The 25,363-nt window shown below is 36.3% G+C and overlaps 4 protein-coding genes across 6 annotated transcripts; 2 read left to right on the top strand and 2 right to left on the bottom strand.

Moving 5' to 3' along the window:
* Window positions 1–5: 5 nt before the first annotated feature.
* On the bottom strand, window positions 6–3,897 carry LOC108970668 (serine protease snake). The gene is made up of 5 exons (XM_018936189.1): window positions 3,111–3,897; window positions 2,696–2,805; window positions 2,465–2,629; window positions 2,128–2,380; window positions 6–333 (listed from the first exon to the last, which is right to left on the bottom strand). The coding sequence occupies exons 1-5, from the start codon at window positions 3,693–3,695 to the stop codon at window positions 124–126; spliced, it is 1,323 nt and encodes a 440-aa protein (XP_018791734.1). The 5' UTR covers window positions 3,696–3,897; the 3' UTR covers window positions 6–123.
* Window positions 3,898–6,847: 2,950 nt separating this feature from the next.
* On the top strand, window positions 6,848–8,695 carry LOC108970660 (serine protease snake). The gene is made up of 5 exons (XM_018936176.1): window positions 6,848–6,969; window positions 7,034–7,543; window positions 7,612–7,748; window positions 7,825–7,934; window positions 7,997–8,695. The coding sequence occupies exons 1-5, from the start codon at window positions 6,858–6,860 to the stop codon at window positions 8,580–8,582; spliced, it is 1,455 nt and encodes a 484-aa protein (XP_018791721.1). The 5' UTR covers window positions 6,848–6,857; the 3' UTR covers window positions 8,583–8,695.
* Window positions 8,696–9,211: 516 nt separating this feature from the next.
* LOC108970850 (cellular tumor antigen p53) lies at window positions 9,212–16,461 on the top strand. 3 transcript variants are annotated; one of them, XM_018936513.1, is made up of 12 exons: window positions 9,212–9,450; window positions 9,518–9,715; window positions 9,772–10,011; window positions 10,890–11,003; window positions 11,072–11,111; window positions 11,171–11,197; window positions 14,403–14,453; window positions 14,530–14,803; window positions 14,879–15,119; window positions 15,344–15,459; window positions 15,678–15,983; window positions 16,049–16,461. In XM_018936513.1, the coding sequence occupies exons 2-12, from the start codon at window positions 9,621–9,623 to the stop codon at window positions 16,057–16,059; spliced, it is 1,515 nt and encodes a 504-aa protein (XP_018792058.1). In that variant the 5' UTR covers window positions 9,212–9,450; window positions 9,518–9,620; the 3' UTR covers window positions 16,060–16,461. The 3 variants fall into 3 exon arrangements, with proteins under 3 accessions (XP_018792058.1, XP_018792067.1, XP_018792077.1); XM_018936522.1 differs by lacking the exons at window positions 9,212–9,450; window positions 9,518–9,715; window positions 9,772–10,011 and adding an exon at window positions 10,494–10,628; XM_018936532.1 differs by lacking the exons at window positions 9,212–9,450; window positions 9,518–9,715; window positions 9,772–10,011 and adding an exon at window positions 10,635–10,785.
* Window positions 11,204–14,274, bottom strand: LOC108970865 (putative gustatory receptor 94a). Its single transcript, XM_018936546.1, has 2 exons — window positions 11,583–14,274; window positions 11,204–11,522 (listed from the first exon to the last, which is right to left on the bottom strand). Exons 1-2 carry the CDS (start codon window positions 12,540–12,542, stop codon window positions 11,352–11,354), a joined length of 1,131 nt encoding a protein of 376 aa, XP_018792091.1. The 5' UTR covers window positions 12,543–14,274; the 3' UTR covers window positions 11,204–11,351.
* Window positions 16,462–25,363: the final 8,902 nt, after the last annotated feature.

The following is a 25,363-nucleotide window of genomic DNA, read 5'->3' as shown; positions in this document are numbered from 1 at the left end:
CAGAGTTAAAACATGATCGAAAATATTGTTTGTATTGACTTAATAAACAACTGTACATCTCCTTAGTAACATTGAGTGAAGCTAATGTTTACTGCTATTTCTTTGATGCAGCTCGTTGCCCAACTATTGTAACTGTTCTGGAAAATAACTGTCGTATTGTTCTGGCCAAACAACCGATGTGATCCATTCAATGTACGACGAAACACGCGTGTAAACTCCCGGATATGCGCTGCGACAAAATTCGCCATACGAGGTCATTCCGATTAAATAGTAGCGAAAATGTTTCCTATTTTTACGCATTAGGTTCAATTGCAGCGGTCCGCCGGAATCACCCTGAAGAGATATATAAAATATAACTTATTTATTATACATATATATATTTTTCTAACCATATAAGCTTAAGCTCTCTTCGAACCATTTTCCGAACTATGGTATAACAGAAATGCACATATACTCTGTTATATGTATCTTAGGGGGAGAGAACAGTTTTACAGGAAAAATAAAGGCAGGGTCTATATATGAAAATAGCCGAGAGTTTTGACCTGAAATCTAACAATACCTTGCTCTGTTTTCAATATCTCTTGCTGAAATTGAAATGAGGATTTAACAGTTGCTTTGGTAACATATCGACGAGAGAAGACATAGGGATATATTGTGAAATATTTTTCATCAAATTTAGACGTTATGTCTTTTGAAATACCTGTAGTTGGGTTATAGCTTGAGTTTGATTCAAAGAGTCTTTAATTAAGTTCTTTTCGAAGTTGGCGCTCAAGATCCGAGTCGCTAGGAAAATTATACAGATTCTTAAAAAGCAATAACATCTTAGTACTAAAAAACTTCAAATAATTACCATAGATCGTCTAGATCAATAAATATTAAAGTGAAACAATGATAGTTTTAACCTGTTAATTTTCGTAGAGATAAACGGCGAAAAAAATTAAAGAAGTTAATATGAAAGTTCAACAGGTCATTTCATTTATGAGGCCGTTTGTCACAATATAGTAATTTATAATTCTTGGTTTGTATCGTTTTACTAAGAGTATTGGCGCAAATATATTATATTATTCTGAAAATATAACTAAACTTCCGTACCAATAAGTACTCGTTTGGACTAAGTACGCAATGTAAAGAGGAAGTCCACTTTCGAGGTGAACATACATATGTTTATCTTCTAATGTATGCCCCTGCCTGTAAGAAAAAATGTGCCCTGTCATCAAACAAACAGTCGTCGCATTCGCGACTTCTCTTCCACGTCACTGTTGACAGTCACAACTTCGAAGTCGTAGATAATTTTGTCTATCTTGAAACCAGTATCAACACCAAAAATAACGTCAACCTCGAAATCCAACGCCGAATAACTCTTGGCAACAGGTGCTACTTCGGACTGAGTAAGCAATTGAGAAGTAAAGTCCTCTCTTGACGAACAAAGACCATATTCTACAAGTCACTCATCATACCCGTCTTTCTATAGGGCAGAGGCATGGACGACGACAATATCTGATGAGTCGTCGTTACGAATTTTCGAGAGAAAGGTTATGCGAAAGATTCATGGTCTTTGGCGCATTGATTGAACGATGAGATGTACGAGATATTTGACGACATGGATATAGTTTAGCGAATTAAGACACAGCGATCACGTTAGCTAGTTGGAGCAGAGGAAGAGGAAGACCTCCACTCCGTTGGAAAGACCAGGTGCACCAAATAGCGAATAGGAAGAACGACTGGAGCGCTGTTGCAAACTCAGCTATAACCGGGTAGGCGGTGTCTACACCAAAAAAGAAAGTGAAGTTAGAAGAAGAAAGTAAAAGGTCAACGGCTAATGATTTGAAGCAAAAACACGCAATAGGGTTTATCAACGGTTTCCTAAAAGAACGAAAAATCTGACACAATTTACATTCAGTAAGGGACTGTTCTCAAATCAGCAATTTCAAATTTATTTTATGAGGCTATTACAACATCTCAACATTTCTTTCGCGATTTCAGTAACAAACTGTAAGTCTCTCTCTCGGAATTATTTATAGAATTTTCGTGCTACGATTATTGTAATATATGCTTAAATATTTAAGTTTATGTCGACACAAACAACAAAACCAAAAGAGAAAAGCGTTAACTGTATAAACTACTCACCTGACATGTGTCACGATTTCGCTCGTAATCCTTGGCACAAATCTGCGAATCCACTACCCCCTCCGGCACACCAGAGTCCGACGGCAAAACTTGGTTGCACTGCAGCAATGGCACAATGGACAACTCCAACTCGGTTAAGATATTTGTGGGCGCCTGTGCGAAAGCGGTCGAGCCATAACCCATTGCATGTAGTTTATTATAAGGTATGTCGTCACTAACCCATAAGCGTATCGGACGTACAAAGTTCGTGTAGCTGTAAGATAGGTACATACATACATATGTACATATGAGTTTGAGATAAAAAAAAACAGCAATTTCTTGTAATTGACGGTCTTACACAACGGGCTGCGCCAAGCGTATCAGTGCTATATCGTGATAGTAGTACGAGGAGTTGTATAAAGGATGTATCTGCACTTCGGCAATGGAACGCACTTGGAATACTTCATCGAAGTCAACGTTTTTTAGATTGATGTCGCCCACTTTGACGGTCTCGGGCTGTTGGCTTTGAGGGGAAGCAATTTAATTATTTTTACTAAAATATATATGTTTGTATGTATATAAGTCTTACCCGCTGTGGTAGCAACAGTGCGCTACCGTTAAAACGAACATCTCATTAATTAAACTGCCACCGCATTTGTACTCGTAGCTGTCGGCGAAGGAGCGAAAACCTAAGGCAGCCTGCATTATAAATTTAAAAAATGTTTATATTATTATTTAATTGCGCTCGTTATCAACGCCAATTAATTAATTACTGCTCTTCTATATATATACTTATATATATTATTATATATATGTATGTATATTGATATCGATCCATTACAATATTCTTGAATGCACGACAGTGACCTCAATTTCGTTAATAATTTCAAAGCAATATGTAATGTGATTAGCGCGAGGCAAAAGTGAAACCGGTTTGATGCGGCGAGCTCGTGCTATTGGAATGCAATAATCTATATAGCCAATAAAATTAAAATTCTTCTCACCATATGCGGATATTGTCCTGGCGCCACAATGGATCGGCCATTGAAATCATCATTCACTTCGTCATTTTCGAGTGCCTCATCATAAGCCGCACCATGCACTTTTCTATCCACCTGATTATAGATGGCGGCAAAACGTTTGTAAAGTCCGGGTGGCGGTCGTTTCGGACCGAACTTATTATTACCACGCCCACGACAGTGACCATAAGCATGTCCACGTCCATGCCCATTACCAGGCCCGTTAGGGTTTGTGCAGTCCGCCGGCGTATTGCTGTTGTCCGACTCAGTGGCTAAGACGAAACCTTGCAAGCCCTTGTTACCACCCTTATTCTTATTGGCACCATTACCACGCCCATTACTGCCACGTCCATTATTGCCATGTCCGTTGCCGTTGCCTTTGCCTTGTTCATTGTCAAATTGAGCGAACAGCTCTGGTTGTATGTCATAGTCTCCAGACGGTGATTGAATGCCCGCTTGCGGATTGCGACCTTGACCGTGCACTTTTCGGGTTTGCCGCAAACCGGACACGCCAGTGCTGTGTATACTCAACACACCGAAGTATGAGATGAGCAGTATTCTAATATTCATTGCGCTTCGTGTGTTTAGTAATTCTTTTATTTATACAAACAATGTTTATTTGCAACCATCGACGCGCTTATCAAGCGCCAGACTGAATGCTGCAGCGTTTTGAAATCTCAATTTTAGTCAGCGTTCGAGCTCAAATAGCAATTAATTGCATTTTTTTAGAATTGTGTTGTTTTTTGTTTTGTATAAATTTTTTAGGAAATAAGCAGAATGGGTCCAAAAAAACTTATTGATGTTACGGTGAGTAATGTAAATAAATATTCGACAAAAACTGTGTACTTAGACGAGAATTATCTGTCTTCATCTGCTAAGCTTTTTGCGACAAGTGCGTCTGAGACCAATACTTAATTTATTTATCAAAAAAAAAAAAATAAATAAAACAAAAAAAAAAAAAACAAGAAAAAACGTTAACTTCGGCTGCACAGAAGCTAATATACCCTTCACAGGTGCATTTCTTTTAGTAAATATGCGTTCAGTTTGTATGGAATCTATATGCTATAATAATCCGATCTGATACCACGTCAAATGCGAAAGTTTTCGATACAAGAACTTGATTCCGATCGTTCGGTTTATGTGGCAACTATATGCTATAGTGAGCCGATCTGAACAATTTCTTCGGAGATTACATTGTTGCCTTAGAAAATAACCTGTGCCAACTTTTGTGAAGATATCACGTCAAATGCGAAAGTTTTCGATACAAGAACTTGATTCCGATCGTTCAGTTTGTATGGCAGCTAAATGTTATAGTGGTCCGATATCGGCAGTTACGACAAATGAGCAGCTGCTTGAGTGAGAGACTAGTTCGTATATATACAGACAGACGGACATGGCTAAATCGTCTCAGCATACTGATCATTTGTACATATTTTTTGGTGTTTTACATAAACTTGCCTTTTTCGGGTGGACTCCAGTGTAAAGCTCCACATAAATATGAAGCCAATTTGGCGGCAATTTACACAATATCTGCTTGAATCTTGCGCTTAGTTTTAAACTAGCTTTTAGTTGGCGATGATCTTATTTCCACACTAGCTCTTAAAATCCTTTTTCCCTACCCATCAGTTCATATTAGAAAATAGCCGAAATTGCTCTAACTTCCTTCTTCTCTTCCTGTGAAGGAAAATCTTTATCTTGTGCCCTCTTATTTCTACTTTTATCGGCACCTAAATAGAGTCAAGATGGTATGAAGCGATTCTGAGTTTGAATCAATACCGGTTAAGTTCTTTCAAAAGCCCCCTTGTTTGAATTGGATGTATATTAAGATAAACTTCTTCCTTAGGGGATTACATGGGTTTCCTCGTTTAAAAAACCGCCTTTTTCAATAATTTGTTTCTCATATAAAAAATTTAATATTTTATTCGAATTTTTTATTGTTAGAAATATACACTATTAACAAAGAATTTCTGAAATTTTTGAAACAAAATATTTTAAACTCTGTCATTGCGACGCCATTTCCGGTTACCTCTCGGAAAAAAGATGCGACCACGTTGGCAGGATAACTCCTTACAGGATCATCTAAAGGAAAAAATTAAGTGTTTTAGTTAAAACCTTAACTTGGAATTTATACGAAGAAAAAAATGGAATTTTTAGCAGACATTTTTACAAAAAAATGAAAAATGCAGTGAAAATTTCTCAACATTTTATTTTCATGCAGATCGGTTGAGTAGTTCGAGACAAACGGTTTCAAAAACAAAGATTCGGGAAAAACGCGTTTAAAGATGGCGCACTTAACCTAACTAGCCTCGAGCTCACAAGTTCTCAAAGCTGTATCTCCGAAACTATCACTGGGATCAACTTGAAAATTTAGTAAATATTCTAGAAGTGTTTTAGAATTAAATCAGACAATAAAAAATCGAAAAGTATCCCCTTTATGCAATAGGGGAGCCATTCACACTGCTTTTATCTGGTGAGAGATTGCAACGCGTTGAAGTGAGGTATAATGTAGTTATTCTTTTGAGATGCGTATTTATTTGTCAGGTATCATGGTTGTTAAGGCGGAGATTTCGGATTTTCCCAGGTTCAAAGTAACCCTGTTGTATCTGGCCTGGTGTATCTGCCCATCTGCTCGAGTTCAAGTGCCTTCCTTTCCTTTCCAAAATTGGAAGAACTACATAAATATTTCAACAAATTTAAAGTTGGATTCACTTCAGTCAAGTAGGTATGAAACAGATGTGTACGCTAAATTTCTGAGCATGCTATTTGAAAAAGCGTTTATTTCTTTGATAAATGGCGACAAAAGGAGAATGTTTACTACATTGCGGTCACACAAATTTACCCATAACCTTCAATTAATCTTTTACTTAGTTTGGGAAAATTTCACTATTAATTCTAAAAAAGTTGTGCCTAACCATAACCTTGGTGCACACGTGCCAAATGCAGGTATCTACATGTATGAAAAACGGTCTATTGTTTTGTGCGGTTTTTTCGGTAGCCCCACATTACGCACAGATAAAGGAAATAATGGAATGAGCGATCATAAGCATTTGAAATTTTAATTGATGCTGGGATTACCGAGAACCTTGAAGAGTATTTATGGAAAATAAAAATATGCTACTACAGGCCATTCAAAAAGGAATTTCAACAGGGAAATTTCGAATATAAAGGGCTTTCCGGGCTCAAGAAATAATAGACAGTAAACAGATGTTGAAGTAGATATTTAGAAAGGTTTTGGAGTTTTCTCATACCTACAGTCATACGCAGGAAACAGTATTAAATTAGTGTTCGAGAGAAACAGTTGTTGATGTGAGATTTATGCTTTAGTGTTATTAATATTTAAATAAAGTGGAATAAATTAAAAATAATAATAATAAAATGTGAGTATGGTGCAATTAAAGTTTAAGAGGAGTGGTATTCATATAATCCTAACCTCAAAAATTTTTGAAATAAACTTCAGTTTCATGGAAGAACGCTTCCAAACTTAGAAAAATTAATAAAAAATATTTAACAAATATAAAATTAATATTAAATATTTGTTTATTATTGTTATATGTATTAAAGCTGCTTTTAAATATCTATAAATTTGTTAAATGAAGTCCATGTTTTAAGTGAATAACCTCTTCTTATGATATTCTTCGATTTTTGTCATTGCCTCCATTTTTTGGTACATTCACCTTTATAAATATGTTAAACTAACGGTAAAATAATGTTTACCTTTTCAGGCTACCTTCGATGATATGTCGCGATGTCAACTTTGGATTCTACACTTTATGCAAAACAATGTTTCGTTTGCGATTTTTTGACAAGTTACTTATTTTGAGTATGCTTTTTAACTTAATTGCAGGTAATTAGTACTTCATTTTATTTACTATTATTTTATATGATTACAAGCATACATTTTCTATCAGTTTTCGGAAAACCACAGATGTTCCAGTACTACAGCAGCACCAAGTACACAGATTCGCGGCGTGCGGGAAGGAAAATGTTTGAGAAGTTGCCAAATGGCATAAATATCTTTGAAATGAAACCACGTCCGCCAAAGCGTGAAACAAATATTCCTAATCGCTATTATTATAATGTGTCTAAGAGCGCTAATACGGCGGTCACAGTAACGACCAGTAAACCACTGACTACAACACAATCAATTCCTTTTGTGGATTCTGACACTTATCGCTTATTCGGTAATATTAAAAATGAGATCGGCGTTACTGTCGCGCGGCCGGAGGGCTCTTTTTGTCGTCGTAGCTTTGATGGCAGAGCCGGTTACTGCGTTTTGGCTTATCAATGCATACATGCCGTTAACAACTATCGTGTGCATCGCTCCAAATTAGATGTGTGTTCATATCGTCAAAGTATACCGGTAATTTGTTGTCCGTTATTTGTCAAGTATGTGGAGACCAAAAGTCCCAGCGCAAGAAGTGAGTTTATACCAATATGCATATGATCAAGGATTTTAAATTATAATTTCTTTATTGTTTGGTTTTAGAATGCGAGCACTATAATGACATTATTGAAGGTGTGAAATTCGATTTGCCGCGCAAGTTTTCTGGGAAAACCTGTGTACCAAGTTTGCCGTTGATTGTAGGCGGTGAGGTCACCAATGAAGCTGAATATCCACATATGGTACATATTTCAAATTAAATTCAAATAATTAATATTGAATTGTAATTCTTTCATTGTTTTCTTTTCTTCTTTCTAGGCCGCATTGGGTTGGTCTCAAATAGGCCAGGATATAAGATGGGGTTGTGGCGGCTCACTAATAAGCGAGTTGTATGTTCTCACTGCCGCACATTGTGCAACATCAAACGCGTAAGTTATATAAATTAATGTAAGAAGTTAAAAAAAATTTAAAAAAACTACTTTTATTTTAGGAAGCCTCCTGATTTGGTCCGTCTAGGTGCATCCAATCTAAATGAAATCTCAAACGAATTCCAAGATATTAAAGTGGCTGTTATTATATTGCATCCGAAATATAAATCATTTTCTCACTATCATGACATAGCGCTGATAAAATTGGAGAGTAGTGTGAAAATATCTTCGAAAGTGCATCCAGGTTGCCTTTGGCAATTGCCTCATATAAATATACCAACTATGGTTGCTACTGGTTGGGGTCGCACCGCATTTCGTGGCTCTCGTTCCGATAAGCTACAAAAGGTGGAGTTGAACATGATTGACCAAAATGTGTGCAGAAGAATATATAATAAAGAACGTCGTTTGCCAAACGGTATTACGGATGAGCAGTTTTGTGTCGGTGATATGGCTGGAGGGAAGGATACATGTCAAGGTGATTCCGGTGGTCCTCTGCACGCTGAATTGCCGGAATTGAGATGTGTGAAGTTTATTGTTGGCGTTACATCATTTGGGAAATTTTGCGCCAAACCCAATGCACCGGGTGTTTACACGAAAGTTTACCCATACCTGACATGGATCGAAGGCATTGCATTCAAGGAAAATTAAATCCTGTTAAGAACTGGTTAAAGCTGCCTTAGCACTTCAACTATTGCTTTATTTATTGAAAACATTTTATTTTATTTTTAACATATACATACATATGTACATACATATCATAAGTACTTTATGTTTGCTTTGCTGTCGAAGTCGGGAGGCTCAGGGAATATGCTGATTCATCGGGGTCAGACACTTAGAGAGAAGAGTATTAAATTAGTGGGATTTGGTTGGCATGCAAATAAGTGGTTCGAGTCACGTCGGGACTCATTGTATGCCAGACATAAGTATATTTGGTATGTCGGGAGTTTAACCTGATGTAATATCCAGAATGAAGTTGCGCAAGGTTCACTCTAGATTGTCGGGCAACTCGACCTCTTCGCGCCCATAGGTGCTAGTTTAACTAGAGGTTAGTAGGCTATTCAATGAGAGGGAGTCGAGAAAGGTTTTACTGGGTCGATATTTTAATGCTTCTATCAGGCACCTTTTATAATGTCCTCAGCTTTCATTTAAACTTATTATTAAAAAAAAGGTCTAAACATGGCATCCTTCATTTAATCTTCACATACAGTATACAACAACTGGCAACATTGTGGAAATTAATGTGAAGTTATTTAAGTTCCACACATTTGGTGATTGTCGGCAGGTTTCACACTTGTTGATTTTTTATTCCTTCGCTTTAAAAATAGTTACATGACTTCAATTAATAATAAGTGCCATCCTTGAAGTGTAAACAAATACATAAAGTGAATTAAGTGTATAAATCAACAGTTTTGAACTGAATAACTGTTCCAATTTCTTCGTTACAAGTCGTCCTTTAAAGTCATTACAATAAGTTTTCCTAATATAAGAACTTAATATTCCATGAAACAAGTGAATGGTAAGCGCTACCGACGCATTTAAAACATTCATTATAAAGATCTTCATCGAATTCGACAAATTATCAGGGAAGAATTTGCGAATTTCATCACAATCCACAACGGCATATAATTTTGGCAAAGATTTTTCCAAAGGCTGTACATATCTTAGGTCCTGCTATAAATTTCCAAAATGATTCAAAATCACAGCGACAATAATGGTAGTAGCAACACCACTGTATGTCCCGTTAAGATTACAACTCATTCAGATACTACGACAAATATGAGGTGCCCATATTGCTTTTTTACTACAAAAGGAAAATTAACAATTTGCTTTGTTTTAGAACTAAGGAACAACGTGACATTATGGAGGAAAATAAACATATAACATTGCAATTTCACTCACAGGAATTGCAACAGTTTTTAACCCAATCTCGAGTCGATAATAGTTATGGTATTACAACCAAACATCTTGACATTTTCACTTCGGAAGCTAATTCGGGATACGAGCAGTTGAGTGAATTGGAAAATATGAAACCGTTGCCATTAACACCAGAAAATTATCCTAATAGTGTTATAACCAAGTAAGCAGCAAATTACTATTTACATATATACCCTACATGAATTAAGTAGGACATTTCTGAATCCTACTTTCGCTAATTAATTTAAATTTTTATATCAAGAATTTAGACATTATCGCTCAAAAACGTTTACCCTAAAATAATTCAATTTTACCACGAACTGGTTTCAAATTTGTTTACCAAACAATTGTAGATAATTAAGATATTTCTAAAATTGGTGACTCTGGGCTATGTACTTTGGCAGCTGACTTGTGGATTGTAACTGAAATATATGGTTGCCAAACTTACGAATTCCAAAAATCATCAATTCGTATTTAAATTATCAAAGATTAATGAAATTAAAAAAAAAATTACTCCAATTTCACATTTTTAAAAACTAATTTATCATTTAAAATGGGTTTTATGACAGAAAATGAGTTTTTCGATATTAATGAGTCTGTTCATTCGATTATTAAAAATAGTTGGTGACTCTGCTATTGCGCAGATTCGGTTTTCTTTAATAATTGTTATTTACACTGTTCTATATGTTTTCATCTTTAATTTGATGTGTGCTTACATTTGAAGTAGTAACTATATTTAAACTGGTAATATTTTTTCGCTATGTCGTGGCATGTGATCAGGTAAATAGACAGAAATTTTACCAAATAAATTTGGGAGTGGACTAATTACATGGAGATAAAATCCAAAGTTGGACTCAAAAGTTTTTGAGCAGCTGCTCAACAACCCAACGTACAATAGAAAAAACAATATTTTATATGTGACGAATATTTGTAGCAGGTACGCAACTATATAAATAAGTGCAGGGTTACAGGAATATAAAATAAATAAGGCTGTTAAATTACGCCAACAATTGGTATTTATAGCGTTCTTACTCCTTGCAGCGAATATTCTTGTAGCTCAAATCAAACTAACAAGGACACAGCCATGACGGATATCGTTCAAGTTTCCGATACGTCCAATTCTCCAGACGAACTGAACAAAGAGGAGGATATTATGTGAGTATTAGTTAGCGAAAACATATACATATATGATATGTGTTTGAACATGAAATATATTCTTGCAGACCAAGTGATGAGCCTTATCAATATCTACAAGAACTTAATGTAAGTAAAATCATACCAAATAATTTTCGTAATTAATGAAAAACATAATTTCTTTACAGTCGGATAATCTCATGCAGTTCAGTCAGGTAAGAAAAGTCTCTTACACTTCAACTAGTTTACTTTAAAGAGAAACGTAGCGTGAGATCACTTTGCACAAATATGAGCAAAAAACTTGTGACCGCCGACAGCACCTATACAAGAAAGAAAGTGAAGCATTGAAAATATTTCTAGGAATCATACCTAAGCACTTACATCTTGAATAAGGGAAATATTTATTTCCAGCATCCCGAGTGGTTCAATTTTATATTTTGTTACTAATACCAGCAGCGAAAATGCTTCCACCGATTGCTTGAAACGGAAATCTGCATGTGTCAAATTGATGCGTTGTAGAATCAATCCAGTTTCTTGCACCTGGAAAAGAAATGCTTTACCTAACATTGTTAACAACTTGTTTATTAATTTCAATTACACCTTTACTACGTTATTATCGCTAATTTGCGCCAGTAAAATTACTTCGATTACAGATATCGCCAGAAAAGCGGCATTAATTAAAGCTTGAAACACATCATAGGGCTCGTTGTTTACCAAAGTTTCAGCAACAGCTAAATATTGCCTAAAACACCCTACAGTGATGCCGCACAAATTACAAAGCAAAGAACAAATTACCGGCGCCGAAAGCAATTGCAAATACTTTGTTGTTTGTCTACAAATAATGTCGTATTTCTGCGCAAGCCTATCCATACGATCAGCCAAGTCACAAAAACGCTGCATCCGATAATATGGCTTGTGCAAACTCATCTGTAGCGGAGTTTGCATGCAGTTGACCTCATTGACAATTTCACATAAACGTTCATTTAATGTTTCCACAAGAATTTTGCCAATAACCAATGTGCTAAAGAAGAGATTGGGATACATTTGTGCGAGCACTAATGGCAGGACTGTATATAAACTCCACAATAAATGTTTATCTGGTTCGTTACGTATTTGTTGTAACAGAAATGTCGCCTCATAAATGGCAGGTATTAGTAAGGCTTTAAGTATAACCAATCTCACTGATACAATCACCGTTCGCGCGCTGACTTCGAAGAATCTTAATGTCTCAAAAAGTGAGATAGTGTTAAAAAAGCGCACAAATGTACTTGACAGTATGAACGCTGTCAAATAGTTGACAATGACCGATGTGATATTCATGTAACTGTATAAGCTAGTAACATTTTCCAAATCGAATTCGTCGTTCTGCCAATCGTTCAGCATACTTTGACCATAAGTCACTGTGAAAGCGCTTGCAATTGCCAATGCATACATTGCTATTATATAAGAATTGTAAAAGCGACCTTTACGTATTGATATGCCATGCGCTGTAAATCCGAAAAACATCAAACTGGCAAATATAATGATAACACATATTTTGACCCATTTTAAATGCTGCATCCTGAATGTGAATATGCGATTTTACGTTGTTAATTTACAATTTTTTTAACCGTTTTAAAATTTCAGAAGTTTCCGTCGCTATTCTCTACCAATTATGGTTTGTTTGCTTTCCAAGCGCGCACTTTAGCAGTATGAACTCGAATTTGTTTGAACGCATCGAAAATAAAAGTAAATTTTTGTTAATTGCCTTTTAATTGTTTGCTGTTATCTACAAATCGTATCTAGCAGTTTTCCCCCCCAATAATTTATTTCAAAATGTGTTTGTCATGCGCTTTTACATTGTTTCACATATAATGGTCATAAAAGCAAACATTTTCACATCGTTACACGAAGTCACGCTGTTGAAAACTTTAACAAATTTAGTCCTACAAACTACCAGTAAGCTATAATACTATTATTTTGATCAGTTTGGATGGCAAATGTGTTGCTGTTGTTGTAGCGGTAGAATTTTGACAGTCCTTGGCCGAATAAAAATGCGTATCCGTTCCGGTTACGTAGACTCGACTGTCGTGGGAACGCGTATGACAGCTATAAATAATGGTGTGATCTGACCAGCTTGTTTAGAGATTGTATTGTTGATTTGGACAATAATCCATGCTAAATTTCATTAAAGATGGTCAAATAAAAAAGTTTTCTATGCAGTTCGTGAAAGCTATGGTGGTCCGACCTTAATAAGTTGTTCGCAGAGTATGTGGTTGCCTTCAACAATAATCCTTGTAAAATTTCGTGAAGATGTCTCTTCGAATAAAAATGTTATCCAATACAAGAGAGAACTTTCTCTTGATCGTTCAGTTTGTATGGAAGCTAAATGCTATAGTGGCCCGACATCGGCAGTTCCGACAAATGAGTAGCGAACGTGTACAAAATTTCAGATTGATAACACAAAGGCTAGTTAGTTGAAGTAGCCTCACATATAAACAGACGGACAGACGGAATTTGTGGAATTTAAAAATGAGAAATTTAATGTCAATTTCGTAAGTATGTATTATTGTATGTATGTCTATTTAGAACCCGGTGGGAAATATCACTAGGAAAAGTAAAAAAAGTCGACAAGTTCTTTTCTTCGAATGTGACAGCTTAAAAATATCGATTCTTCGAAATTGTGGTCTACTCCGTCAATGAAACTTTAAAAAATCATCTCTACAAAAAGAGATCCGTATAATGATCTGCGAGCCGTGTAATGACCTATAGTCCAAAAAATCGCGAAATTGAATTATATGCTGTTGAGGTGTTAAATTAAATATTGGTACTATCAAAACCCTCTTGAGATATAAATAACATCTGTGCGATGTAAAGTACAATTTTAAATTACTGCGGATCTTATATTTTCCAAGAGTCGTAAAATTTCTCACAGGGTCGCTCAAAGAACTATCGTGTATTTCACCAGAAGCTACAAGCTTATCTGTCTTTATCGCATTAACGGCATGACGGTGACGTATCGCGTGACGTTTACACGCACACTCGCACACACGCAACGATGAGTAGTAGCACCACTACATGCACATAAATTATAACAAACACAAAAAAAAAAAAAAAATAATACAAAGGAAGAGCAGCGAAGAGAAGCAATAAATTTGTTTACAAACCAAATGAAATTGTGAATGAATTTTAAAATTTGCTTAGTCAGTGGTGTTGAGTGTGTATGAGCATGCATTGAGGACCTAAGTTGTTATTCTTCAGGGAATCAAACGGCCAGTTAGTTGTTAGTCAACCGCAGACCAAGCAAGCTTAAGAAAATGAAGTTGCTACACTTGTGCCGACGATACGAGCAATATGTAAATAAACAAGTGGAAATAAACAAATAACTTTCGCATAAACTGGCAACATATTTATAAAAATAATTATCTTTCTTTTGCGCAGCAATCGGCCATACAGGAGTTAATCTTGAAACAGCAATTGGATGCTAAGCCGGTGAGTTTAAGAAAATATTTTTAACAAAAAGTACTAATTTTATAATAATAATATTTGATGTTTAATAAACACACAGAATTTGGACATATTACCCACATTCGAGGAGCACGACATTGGCGGCTACAAATTCAACGTGCAAATTGCTAGTAACACTCAAGCCAAGAAGAGTTGGATGTACTCGCCCAATCGCAAGAAGCTCTACATACGTATGAATGAGATAATTTCGTTGGAGGCTGTGTATGTGCCCAAGCTGCCGCTGCAACAGCTTCGCGTGCGTGTGCTCATGAGCTTTAAGAATGAAGTGAGTGAGCCAGTGGTGCGCTGTCAAAATCATCTCAGCAAGGATACCGGTATGTTACAACTGTCAATTAAAGGAATGTCTAATGGAGTTTTTGCTTAACTTTATACTTTCCACCATTTTTCAGAGTCACAACAGAAGCGCCGTCACAGCTTGCTGCGCTGTGAAAATCCTACTGCTGAGTATTGCGGCACAGCCGATGGCAAAAGCATTAATGATCGTTTTTCGATATTAATACCGCTGGGTCTCAGCGCCATGCCAAAGAATGACAGTTCCATTTCGCAAACGATCGCCATCAAGTTCACTTGTCAGAATTCCTGCATTGGACGCCGAGAGACAAGCATACTATTTCTACTAGAGGGCATGAGGTAAGTAGGTGCACGGTGAGCTCTGTGGTGACAGAGCGAGTTGATTAAAAATTATAGAAAAAAAAAATATATATATACCTTTGCACTTATGAAGTAGATTTGCGAACATGTTACTGCATGCAACCATATACATATATGTGTGTATATGTATGTATACATGTGTATGTGTGTTGTGAAAGTCCTATAATATAAGGTGTACTGATTCATTCTCTATTTACGTTTAGTGGTGAAATACTCTCACAACGTGTGCTGGATGTCAAGATTTGTAGCTGCCCCAAGCGAGACTTCGAAACCGATGAGCGCAACAGCACAGTTCCATCCAAGCGTAAATCGAGCGGAGGTTTGTTAATTGCAATTGCATTATTAATATATAATATAAATAGGAAAAAAATGTGAGTTCGGTTGAACCGATAATACCCGTTATAAAAAAGAAAAGTTTCAATACAAGAAATTGACTGATAAACAGTTTGTGTGGCAGTTGTATTCTATAGTGGTTCGATCTGAACAATATACAAACTTTGTGGCCACAAATAAATAATGTCTATGTTGTTGTTGCAGAAATGCCAAGTCGCACGACGAAATTGATGAAAAGCGCCAATGACAGCAGCAAACATCCAAAAGCCTTAAAAGATGAGGACACCAGCAGTGATTCGGAGAACAGTGATAGCGGCATTAGTATTGCTCGCGATGTAGACATACAACCAACGCCATGCGGTGGCTATCGCCTCATCATTGAATTCGATAAGGAAATGATGCAGAAAGCTATCGAAAACATGATTCAAGTGGTTGCGGTGAAGATCTGCACTGAACCACAACAGGCTAAGCGTTACAATAAAATGTTTCGACGGCTAAGTCGATACAGAGGTTAGTCGAAACTTAGCTACTTTTAAAGTGTTTATTTTTGACCATAGTTCTTTTCTTTTTTACAGAAAAATTGTAGAGAAAATAATTGTGACCTTAATTTGTTGCGTAAAAATGCCTTTACTATGTAAATAGTTAGTCATAAGTTAAGTGAGGTTTTGTTTACTACGTCTAGAATTGTACTTAGTTTGTGAGGTTTCGTTGTAAGATTTTGTTTTAAACTTTGTTGTAAGATCTTTTTTTGTAAGGTTATGTTGCCTCCATGTTTTTTTTCATGTAACCAGCTAGTAGCGTGTATGCATTTATTTTTCTGTGAAATATTTGGCACTACGCGTCTACACATTACTCTTTCTTGTTTTTGTTTTTTAATTGTATGTAATTTTGGTCTTTCGGAAATATTTCAAATCCAGCTTTGAAATGTTCTGCCTAAGCGCTTTAATATGTATAAGTTTTAAGTGATACTTTTTTTTTTTTGTTTTTAGAGTACATATACACTTCATGTATATATGTATATATATATATAGTACATATAATATATAAATATATATAAGTACATAATTTCTATTTTTTTTGTAATTATTGAGTATTTCTCATACTCATAATTCAAGCATTTTAATGCAAATTAAACTTCAACTGTGAAGGATCAATATTTTTTAACAATAATAAACAAAAATATATGAGTTGCCACTCGTCCCAAAATCACTTTTGATTGAAATATTTGTTGATTTATAGTTTTAGTCAAATGTAATTTCAATACTATGACTATGAATGAGACAAAAGTAGAAAATATAACCAATAATATAAGGATTTTTTTTTCAAATAAAGCCCATTGCCGCTAAAAATATGTTAAGTAATAAGGATAACCAGTGTAGCCCAGTTTAGTTTCCCACTCAAAACATATTTATGGCTCATATACATATGTATATCGTCACCTAAAATGCAAAGCAATCATGAAAAAAATAGGAATTGACTTCTTTATTGCTTGCCATTCGCAAAATCATATAACATGTACGTAGGATATAATTTTCAGCTTCCGCTGTCAGACGTAATCAATATTTAACCATTTTATAAGCAAAATTCAAATTTGGTTGCAATGTAGTGGTTTCTATAATTTTTCTTCGTGTAAACTTATATAAATTGATATTACGTTATTTTCCATTTTAGGTAGCATATCGTCAAAGCTTGTAAATAACAACTGTACAGCATAATAACTACTTTATTACTAGAGTCAGGTTTGCTTAAGGGGCTATATCCACTTGCGAGTTGAAAAAAATCGTTTTTTCTCTTTTTGTTTTTAAAGAGGCGTTTTATTTAAAAAATCAATAAAAATATTACACATTTACTGAATTTAAATTTACTTAAATAATTGGCAATACATTTTTAAATATTTCGGTTTCTATTAGTTCCGCTCCCGCAGTATTTCTGAAAAAAGGTGTCTGGTGGTGGGAAATATTTTTCTGCTTAAAATTAACTGAAATCCAAAAACCAAAAAATTATATTATTACCGCAAATCAAAGCACTTTTGATGATTTTTAATAAAACAGCGGCTTGCCAAAAAAAAAAAAGTTTTTTTTGCGAAAAAAATTTTGCACTTCAAATTTTTCTCAAGGACTCTGGCAACATCGTTAGGCGAAAAATGTGTTGAAAGTTTCGTCAGCCGATTACACTAAGGCAAAAAGTGTTTCCACGACGGTGGAACTAAGTAACCGGAACGGTTTCGTATTTTTGTCCGGCCAAGGACTGTCAACTCGGCAAATGCGCTCTTATCTCCGAAATATTTGCGGAATCAAGTTCAAATTTTCGAAGAATATTTTTAAATATGCAAATAAAAAAATATGCTGTTTTAAATAGCAAGTGAATATAATCCCATGAAGAAAAATACTTCAAATTACTGCTTTAATTACTTGTGTCATTAAAAGCGGTGCTTTTTTCTTGCCAGTTTTTTCCTTAAGTAGCAAGTTATTGAACTTGTAAATATATATTATGTATGGCTATGTGCCATGGCAATTATCGTTTTAGCATTTAAGTCATAACTTTATGAATTTTATGTGCCTTTTATGTCATTTATTAAATCTTTAAAAAGTAAAGAACTTAAATAAACAATGATTTGTGTTAATCAATATAAAACCATTTTCAGATAGACCTAAAACTTACCGATCCCAAGAGTTAGATCGCCGGATTAATTCCGGTAACGTACAACCGACTGCCGTGGGAATTGAGTCAAACCACCAACCATTGCAGACGAAGAGCTCGATTTCTATAGCAACTTAAACTGCTACTAATCCAGAATCAATCCAGACATATGAAATATATGCCAGCGCCTAATGAGTTTCCGCATGAATCTAACCCTCTCTTTGCATGCGCAGCGAACCCCATTCATCTAACATCCCTCTCCCTATAGCCCGACTGCGTTGTAACAGCATGTTTCGTGGTCTTACCATTAGATTACTTCGATGACATTAACACGAACTTTACCACACAAGCGGGGAATAGATGACCGCTATGACCGTAACAACACTTTTCCGACATTTCAGCCTAAAATTAGAGAGCTGAATAATTTGCTGAAATCCAACTTTTTTTAGGTTTATATCTTTTTAAATTGCTTAGATCCGTAGACCAGATAGCCTTGGGCATAGCCAATCAGCTCTTAAAATACGTTAGGCTTGGAAACTGGTACCTGTGATGGAGATTCTGACGTTTCCGCTTGGGTTCACGACGCCTCCCAAATAACAGCAGAGCGTTTTCGCCCATTTTACCGAATGAACGACTTCCGAACAGCATTGTAATTGACGTCCATCAAACTTTCAACTTCACCGGATTTGCTAATTGGACCACTTAAAATGCCTATAACCGGAGCAAAGTGAGACCTACAGAGTGCAAATAGCTTGACAGTTCTCTTGCATTCTACTCTGCACCAGCAGATTCTCGCACCCGTGAGGGTGCTGGTGCCGGCATTGCTAGATTACAAGAGGTCTAGAGTACTAGAATGAAACATTCTTGCTGCTGAGTACATAAACACCGCTTATTGAATATTGGACAAAGAAAACTTGAATGTTTGCGAGTAAATCAGAATGCTAGAAACTAGACCACAAACTATTTTGCTGAAGTAAAATTAAGCCTTATCAGTTTTCGAGTTTGGCTCAAGCCGGATTTCAATCCGGTCAAAGGCTTTGTACTCCACAAAATTCTCTAAAATTTTATGAGGAATGTTTCTTGCTATACGATTTTTAGTTTCTCTTTAATGTATGATGGATGAGTCCCCTAGTATTTTCATTTCAAATATATAAATAAAGTAGTATGTGTTATCTCCGAGGTTTTTTTTACTCTATGGTAGATAATTCTTATCGACTGGTAACTTGTTTCTTTTAAGCGGTCAGAAAGTCGATAGATAAATACATTTCCCAAGATCTCGCGACTAATATCATAAAGCTGACCGTAATTAAAACGGATATATGAAATATTAATAGAGAAGAGTTCTCTGTTTTCCAAAAAATTTAAAATTATAGTTTTGTAAACAATGACATTACTTGATATGAATATGAGCACAATCTGTCACAGTCAGTTTGTTTATAGCAGCTCCTTAAGGCGTTGCAATTCGTACAAAGAATTTGTCTCAAATTTTGTTTTCCTAACCGAGTTTCGTGTGCGAAATGGTTGCGAATGTTGGAAAAGTCTTATGGTGATTCAATTTTATCAAAAACACAAGCACAAAGACGTCAAGAGACCGTTGAAGACATGCCTCATTCTGGACCGCCATCGATCTCTTAAACTGATGAAAATACTAAAAAGATGAACGATATGTTACTTGAAAATCGTCAGGCAAGTGTTAGCGAGACGGCAAGAGAGCTCGACGTCGCTCGCGAGTCCCTTCGAATGATTTTGTTGGATATTCTGGGTATGAAGTGTGTTCTTCTGCGACTCAATCCGAAAAAGCTGAAATTTTTCAAAAAAAGGACTGTAAAAGGTGTCTTTGGACATGCTTATCGTGAGAGTTCCGACCTCACATTAATGGAGAGCATGAGTTTGACATGCAAACAAGTGAGTAATCATCGGAATGGAGGAGAAAAAACGAATCGCAACCACAAAATATCACGCCAAAGCCGTTCAAATCAAGGTGGTGTTCATGCTTTTTGAATATTCGTGGTTTGGTGCATCATGAATTTTTTCCTTAAGGAGAGACGGTAAATAAGAAGTTCTATTTACCCCTATTGGGGTGTTTGCGTGGGACGCAATCCGTCGAAAACGGTCGGAATTGCGGAAGGTTCTTCCACATGTATTTTAGACGATGATAATGCATCATCGCATCGAGCTACGATTATGACTGAGTTTAAAGCAATCAAGTAAGGAAGGGAAGCTAAGTTCGGGTGTCACCGAAAATTTTATACTCTCGCAYCAAATACCGTGTTTGTGTAAAGTTTTATTCCGCTATCATCATTGGCTCCTAATGTATATATTATACAGAGAAGGCATCAGATGGAATTCAAAATAGCGTTATATTGGAAGAAGGCGTGGTTGTGAACCGATTTTATAACATTTTATACTCTCGCATGATAAAGTGATAATCGAGATTTCAGGCGTGGTTGTGAACCGATTTCACCCATATTTCGTACATATCATCAGGGTGTTAAGAAAATATTATATACCGAATTTCATTGAAATCGGTCGAGTACTTCCTGAGATATGGTTTTTGGTTCATAAGAGGGCGACGCCACGCCCATTTTCGATTTTAAAAAAAAGCCTGGATGCAGCTTCCTTCTGACATTTCCTTCTTCCATTCTTCCGTAAAATTTAGTGTTTCTGACGTTTTTTGTTAGTCGGTTAACGCACTTTTAGTGATTTTCAACATAACCTTTGTATGGGAGGTGGGCGTGGTTATTATCCGATTTCTTCCGTTTTTGAACTGTATATGGACTGTCTCTTATACACATCTAGATGTGTATAAGAGACAGGTATATGGAAATGCCTAAAAGAAACGACTCTATACAGTTTGGTTGACATAGCTATAGTAGTTTTCGAGATATGTACAAAAAAGTTAGTAGGGGGCGGGGCCACGCCCACTTTTCCAAAAAGAATTACGACCAAATATGCCCCTCCCTAATGCGATCCTTTGTGCCAAATTTCGTTTTAATATCTTTATTTATGGCTTAGTTATGACACTTTATAGGTTTTCGGTTTCCGCCATTTTGTGGGCGTGGCAGTGGGTCGATTTTGCCCATCTTCGAACTTCACCTTCTTATGGAGCCAAGAAATACGTGTACCAAGTTTCATCATGATATCTCAATTTTTACTCAAGTTACAGCTTGCACGGACGGACGGACAGACGGACAGACGGACGGACGGACAGACAGACATCCGGATTTCAACTCTACTCGTCACTTTGATCACTTTGGTATATATAACCCTATATCTAACTCTTTTAGTTTTAGGACTTACAAACAACCGTTAAGTGAACAAAACTATAATACTCTCTTTAGCAACTTTGTTGCGAGAGTATAAAAAAACGCAATGAACACCATCGATCAACCACTGAATTCAAGATTTTTGAGTCCGTGTAATATTTTCTTGTTCACCAAACTAAAATTGGCGTTCCGTCGCAACCGTTTTCAGTCTATCGATGAGATGAAACAGATGCTTTTGCCGCTTTAACAATAATCGTTTTCGAAGTGGGTTTCACGGTAAACTGTCTAGCCTTTGTATTTTAACATTTATTATTAGGTTTAGTATCCTCACATATAGCATATTTCCTCTATCACTTCTCCTTACATAAATGTAAATATGTATTGTAGCCAACTCTGGTTCAGTTGCTACATATGTGCACCAGAGAAGCCATTGAACTTTCCGTGCAATTGAAATTGCAAAGACTTGTGATTTTAAAAAGTTTATTACTGTCACGGCTAGACTGCTAGAGGCAACAACATATGGATTACTAAGTTCTAGACGAGTATAAGAAACCACAAGAATGTCATTTGCAGCATTCAATTTATTTGTTGCAGCAAATGGCTTTTGCATGCTAATTTCATGTTGCGCATGCGTGCTGTTGCACGCGTTGCAACATATGTCAGGAAAATGTTATAAATACAGACATACATACATACATACATGTATATAGTATGTGGTCGAGTGTGCATAGCACGCAAGTAATGATAATGGCACAGATGCTGACATGCAATTTTTAACGCAAAATCTGTTTTGCCACATGTGACGTTGGCACATGCAGCCGCAACGCAGTGCCCGGCCATTGACCTATCCTAATGTTGGATGCATTGCGACGACGGGCAAAAGTATCTGTAACATTTGCTTGAACATTTGTAGTATAGTATTTTTGAAGAAAGTGGTGCGCTTTGAAAGTAAAAAGAAATAATTTTATGCTCACATTTTCTACACTATTTTTTTATGTAGAAAACACACCACTTTGCATAACAAACTCAAATCACTGACTACAAACACTAAAAGCGCTCTTAGGTGTACGCGCATGCGCGCCCGCAACAGACACGAACAATAACAGTACATGCACAAAACAACAAACTACAACAAAAAAATGTTCGAGAACTCATTTCCAATCGAACACATTATTATTTGTGGCAAACGCGCAAATATGGCCACAAGCCAAAACTGAGTAAGTCACAAGCTTGGCTTGTGTGATCACTGCGCTTTCAAATCACCACTTTGACGCTTTGACACACATACATACACAAATAGGCGCGTATGTTTGGCCAGTTGACAACTGCTGTCCGCAGCCAATTCATGCGGAAGACCTGTTGTCGTTCGCAGCGCTGTTGCCATTTAAGTTTTAAAGCCTTTTACGGCGCTTCGAAGCTCTTTGGGCATGCGTTGTGCGTGTTGGCGCGTGAGCGGCATAAAGAAAATTTGTATGTATCTGTTGTAAATACAAAAAATGCCCGAAAAGCCAACAACAATTTTATTATTGAATCGTGTAAACAATGCGCAATATCGGCAGTGAGTTATTTTACCTTTGGAATGTCGTCCTCCCTCTTAAAACAACTCTCTTCCGTAGTCATAAAAACTCTCGAATAAAGTTGTTGTCATTTGCTGTTCAATCGTCTATTGAATTGTTTATTAAGACACACCTGCGCAATGCGTAAGATCGTTTGTCGTGGAGTACTTGTTTGCTTTTTCATTTAACTTTGCCTTTTATGCCCATTTTGTGGCAATTATGACGTTCAAATGTCTTTATCATTAGGTCTTTAAGTGCTGCGCTATCTGACTATGCTGAGACCAAGTCCGTTCTGCGTCGGAGCTTTTTTATTTCCTTTTTTTTACGAAAATGTACTTCTATGTATTTAGATATGGATGTACATGAACTAGACACTATCGCAGAAGTTGAGTCGAAAATTAAAAGCAAAAAATTAAATAACTCAAGAGTAACAATAAATGGTTTTCTTTACTAGGCGATGGAAGATCCCGAAAGTATCACTGCTGCGGAAGAGAAGAAACCACTTGCAACCTGCAGATACGTTGAAGAAACCTTAAACTGGACTGTACTGGAGAGATCAAAGAAGATGACGAATGATTGGTTTGTATTGCTGCAGAATAGGTATTGACAAAAGCTGGGATTCCACACCGAAAGTAGTCATCTAGCTCCACAACATCATAGTGAAGTTCATTATGGTTTTTGGCTCTTTAAGTGATGGAGAGCTCTAGAAACTATATTCTGCATATTCTTCCGCCGGAAGGTATATGACCGCGAAAATTGCTACTATAATCCGAGAATCTGGGTTTCTAAGTGTAAATCTGTCTGAACATTCATTTATCACACGGTTTGATTTCATATTGGATCTCTTGGATCGTGAATTCGCAAAACAAACAAACTCGAGCGCCTCTTTGCCAACCTAGCAGTGTTATTAAGGGAATGGAAACGGATCAGTGCTCCACTATTCATCGGCTCCTGCGCTGTTGCAAGACGATCGTAAGAGATCTAGTAGTTCAGTAAGGCATTTTCCTAGTTGTAGGTGTTCACTTCATTGCTCTATCGGCGTCCTCGCTGCAAGGTTGAAAATCTTACGGGTTATCAGCGGCGGAAGCTATATGGCAGAAGATGAGGTGGTATCTCAACACTTTCTTCTTGATTGTACCACGTTTGCGAGATCAAAGTTTAAACACTTGAACGCTGATACTTTTAGAAATCCAAGCGAGATGGTGGGATGAGAATTTAAACGCATAAGAAATTTTAACAGAATTTATAATTTTACGGCTTTATAAAGCACTGTCTATACGAGTATTAGTCCTAATGCAATTTCTGGGTCAGATATTGATCCTAAACTAAAAACAGATAAGGTTCCCTACATACTTAAAGGTAAATAGGTGAGTAACCAGCCATAAATATTGACAACAGTGCTTCTAAAAATCTAAGGGGCGATCTATTTCGAAGTTCCCTACTTTTTTAAAGAAAAAACACAGAAGCTTCAAATTTAATGCGAAATGTTTATTAACATACGAAAGAATATTCTTATTTTCTCCGATGTCATTTATTTTTTGAGGATTATTTCGTTTAAGGGTTCAGTAGGATAATATTTTTTCAAAACTTTTTTTTTTTGCATTTTCTGTTCTCTTATACCCTTACCCTTAGAATTAATGTAGAAACTCACTTTACCATTGGAAGGCTTCAAAAAAGGCCCAAAAATAATAATACTGCTCGACGTTCGGAGCGCTCTTAGTGCACACCTGGCGTGTGTCTCACACTTTAAAAGCGCTTTTCTCAAAACACATTTTTTAAACTGGCGGACATGATTCCGGTCGAACTACTCAACCGATTTGCTTAATTTTTTCTTTTTAATGTTCACAAAACGCCTTACTGAAAATGTTGTGACAAAATTTATGTAAAAAAGCACGGGGAAAATTAAAAAAAAGTTAATTACTTTTTAATTTATCAACATTTTTTCTTTATTCTGGTAGGGACGATAACCATTCACGTATTTTTTAAGAATAAATTTGGTTCTTGTATTTAAAATGATCCAAACATGAGAAATCGTGTCCGCCAGTGAAAAACCCAGCCATTTCTAGGACAGATGTCATAAAAAAATTCCGAAAAATGTGTTTATACAATCCACGATATATCTCATGATATGTGAAGAAAGTTCTATTGTAGAATAAAAATTTCTATGAAAAAAATGTCAAAAAACAGGCCATATTATCCTACTGAACCCTTAAATGTTGGCCGCGGCTACGTCTCAGAAATGGCGAATGACACGCGCGATTCCTTGCTCCAAGGTCTGCATCGAAGCGAGATTGTCCGCAAAGACTTTAAACCTTGCATATCCCCACAGGAAAAAGTTTAACGGTGTTATATCACACGATCTTGGTGGTCAATAGGCTATACCAAATACCGCCGAGATCGCGAGCTTCAATTTCAAGCATCAAATAGT

This window comes from Bactrocera latifrons, unplaced genomic scaffold (assembly GCF_001853355.1).
Source record: "Bactrocera latifrons isolate USDA-ARS-PBARC rearing strain unplaced genomic scaffold, ASM185335v1 scaffold_107, whole genome shotgun sequence".
NCBI classification, from domain to species: Eukaryota; Metazoa; Arthropoda; class Insecta; order Diptera; family Tephritidae; genus Bactrocera; species Bactrocera latifrons.
The sequence above is the reverse complement of the archived record's forward strand: the minus strand, read 5'-3'. Positions and strand labels throughout refer to the sequence as shown.

Bases quoted from the DNA above. Each gene is read 5' to 3' on its own strand.
- LOC108970668 (XM_018936189.1), bottom strand. From the start codon at position 3,695: ATGAATATTAGAATACTGCTCATCTCATACTTCGGTGTGTTGAGTATA. The intron at 2,630-2,695 runs GTAAGACTTATA...TTCCCCTCAAAG, and splicing joins CACTGTTGCTACCACAGCGG to CCAACAGCCCGAGACCGTCA. The intron at 334-2,127 runs GTGAGTAGTTTA...ATATCTCTTCAG, and splicing joins GAAATCGTGACACATGTCAG to GGTGATTCCGGCGGACCGCT.
- LOC108970660 (XM_018936176.1), top strand. From the start codon at position 6,858: ATGATATGTCGCGATGTCAACTTTGGATTCTACACTTTATGCAAAACA. The intron at 6,970-7,033 runs GTAATTAGTACT...ATTTTCTATCAG, and splicing joins GCTTTTTAACTTAATTGCAG to TTTTCGGAAAACCACAGATG. The intron at 7,749-7,824 runs GTACATATTTCA...TCTTCTTTCTAG, and splicing joins AAGCTGAATATCCACATATG to GCCGCATTGGGTTGGTCTCA.
- LOC108970850 (XM_018936513.1), top strand. From the start codon at position 9,621: ATGATTCAAAATCACAGCGACAATAATGGTAGTAGCAACACCACTGTA. The intron at 9,716-9,771 runs GTGCCCATATTG...GCTTTGTTTTAG, and splicing joins GATACTACGACAAATATGAG to AACTAAGGAACAACGTGACA. The intron at 14,804-14,878 runs GTATGTTACAAC...ACCATTTTTCAG, and splicing joins TCATCTCAGCAAGGATACCG to AGTCACAACAGAAGCGCCGT.
- LOC108970865 (XM_018936546.1), bottom strand. From the start codon at position 12,542: ATGCAGCATTTAAAATGGGTCAAAATATGTGTTATCATTATATTTGCC. The intron at 11,523-11,582 runs GTGTAATTGAAA...TTTCTTTTCCAG, and splicing joins GCGATAATAACGTAGTAAAG to GTGCAAGAAACTGGATTGAT.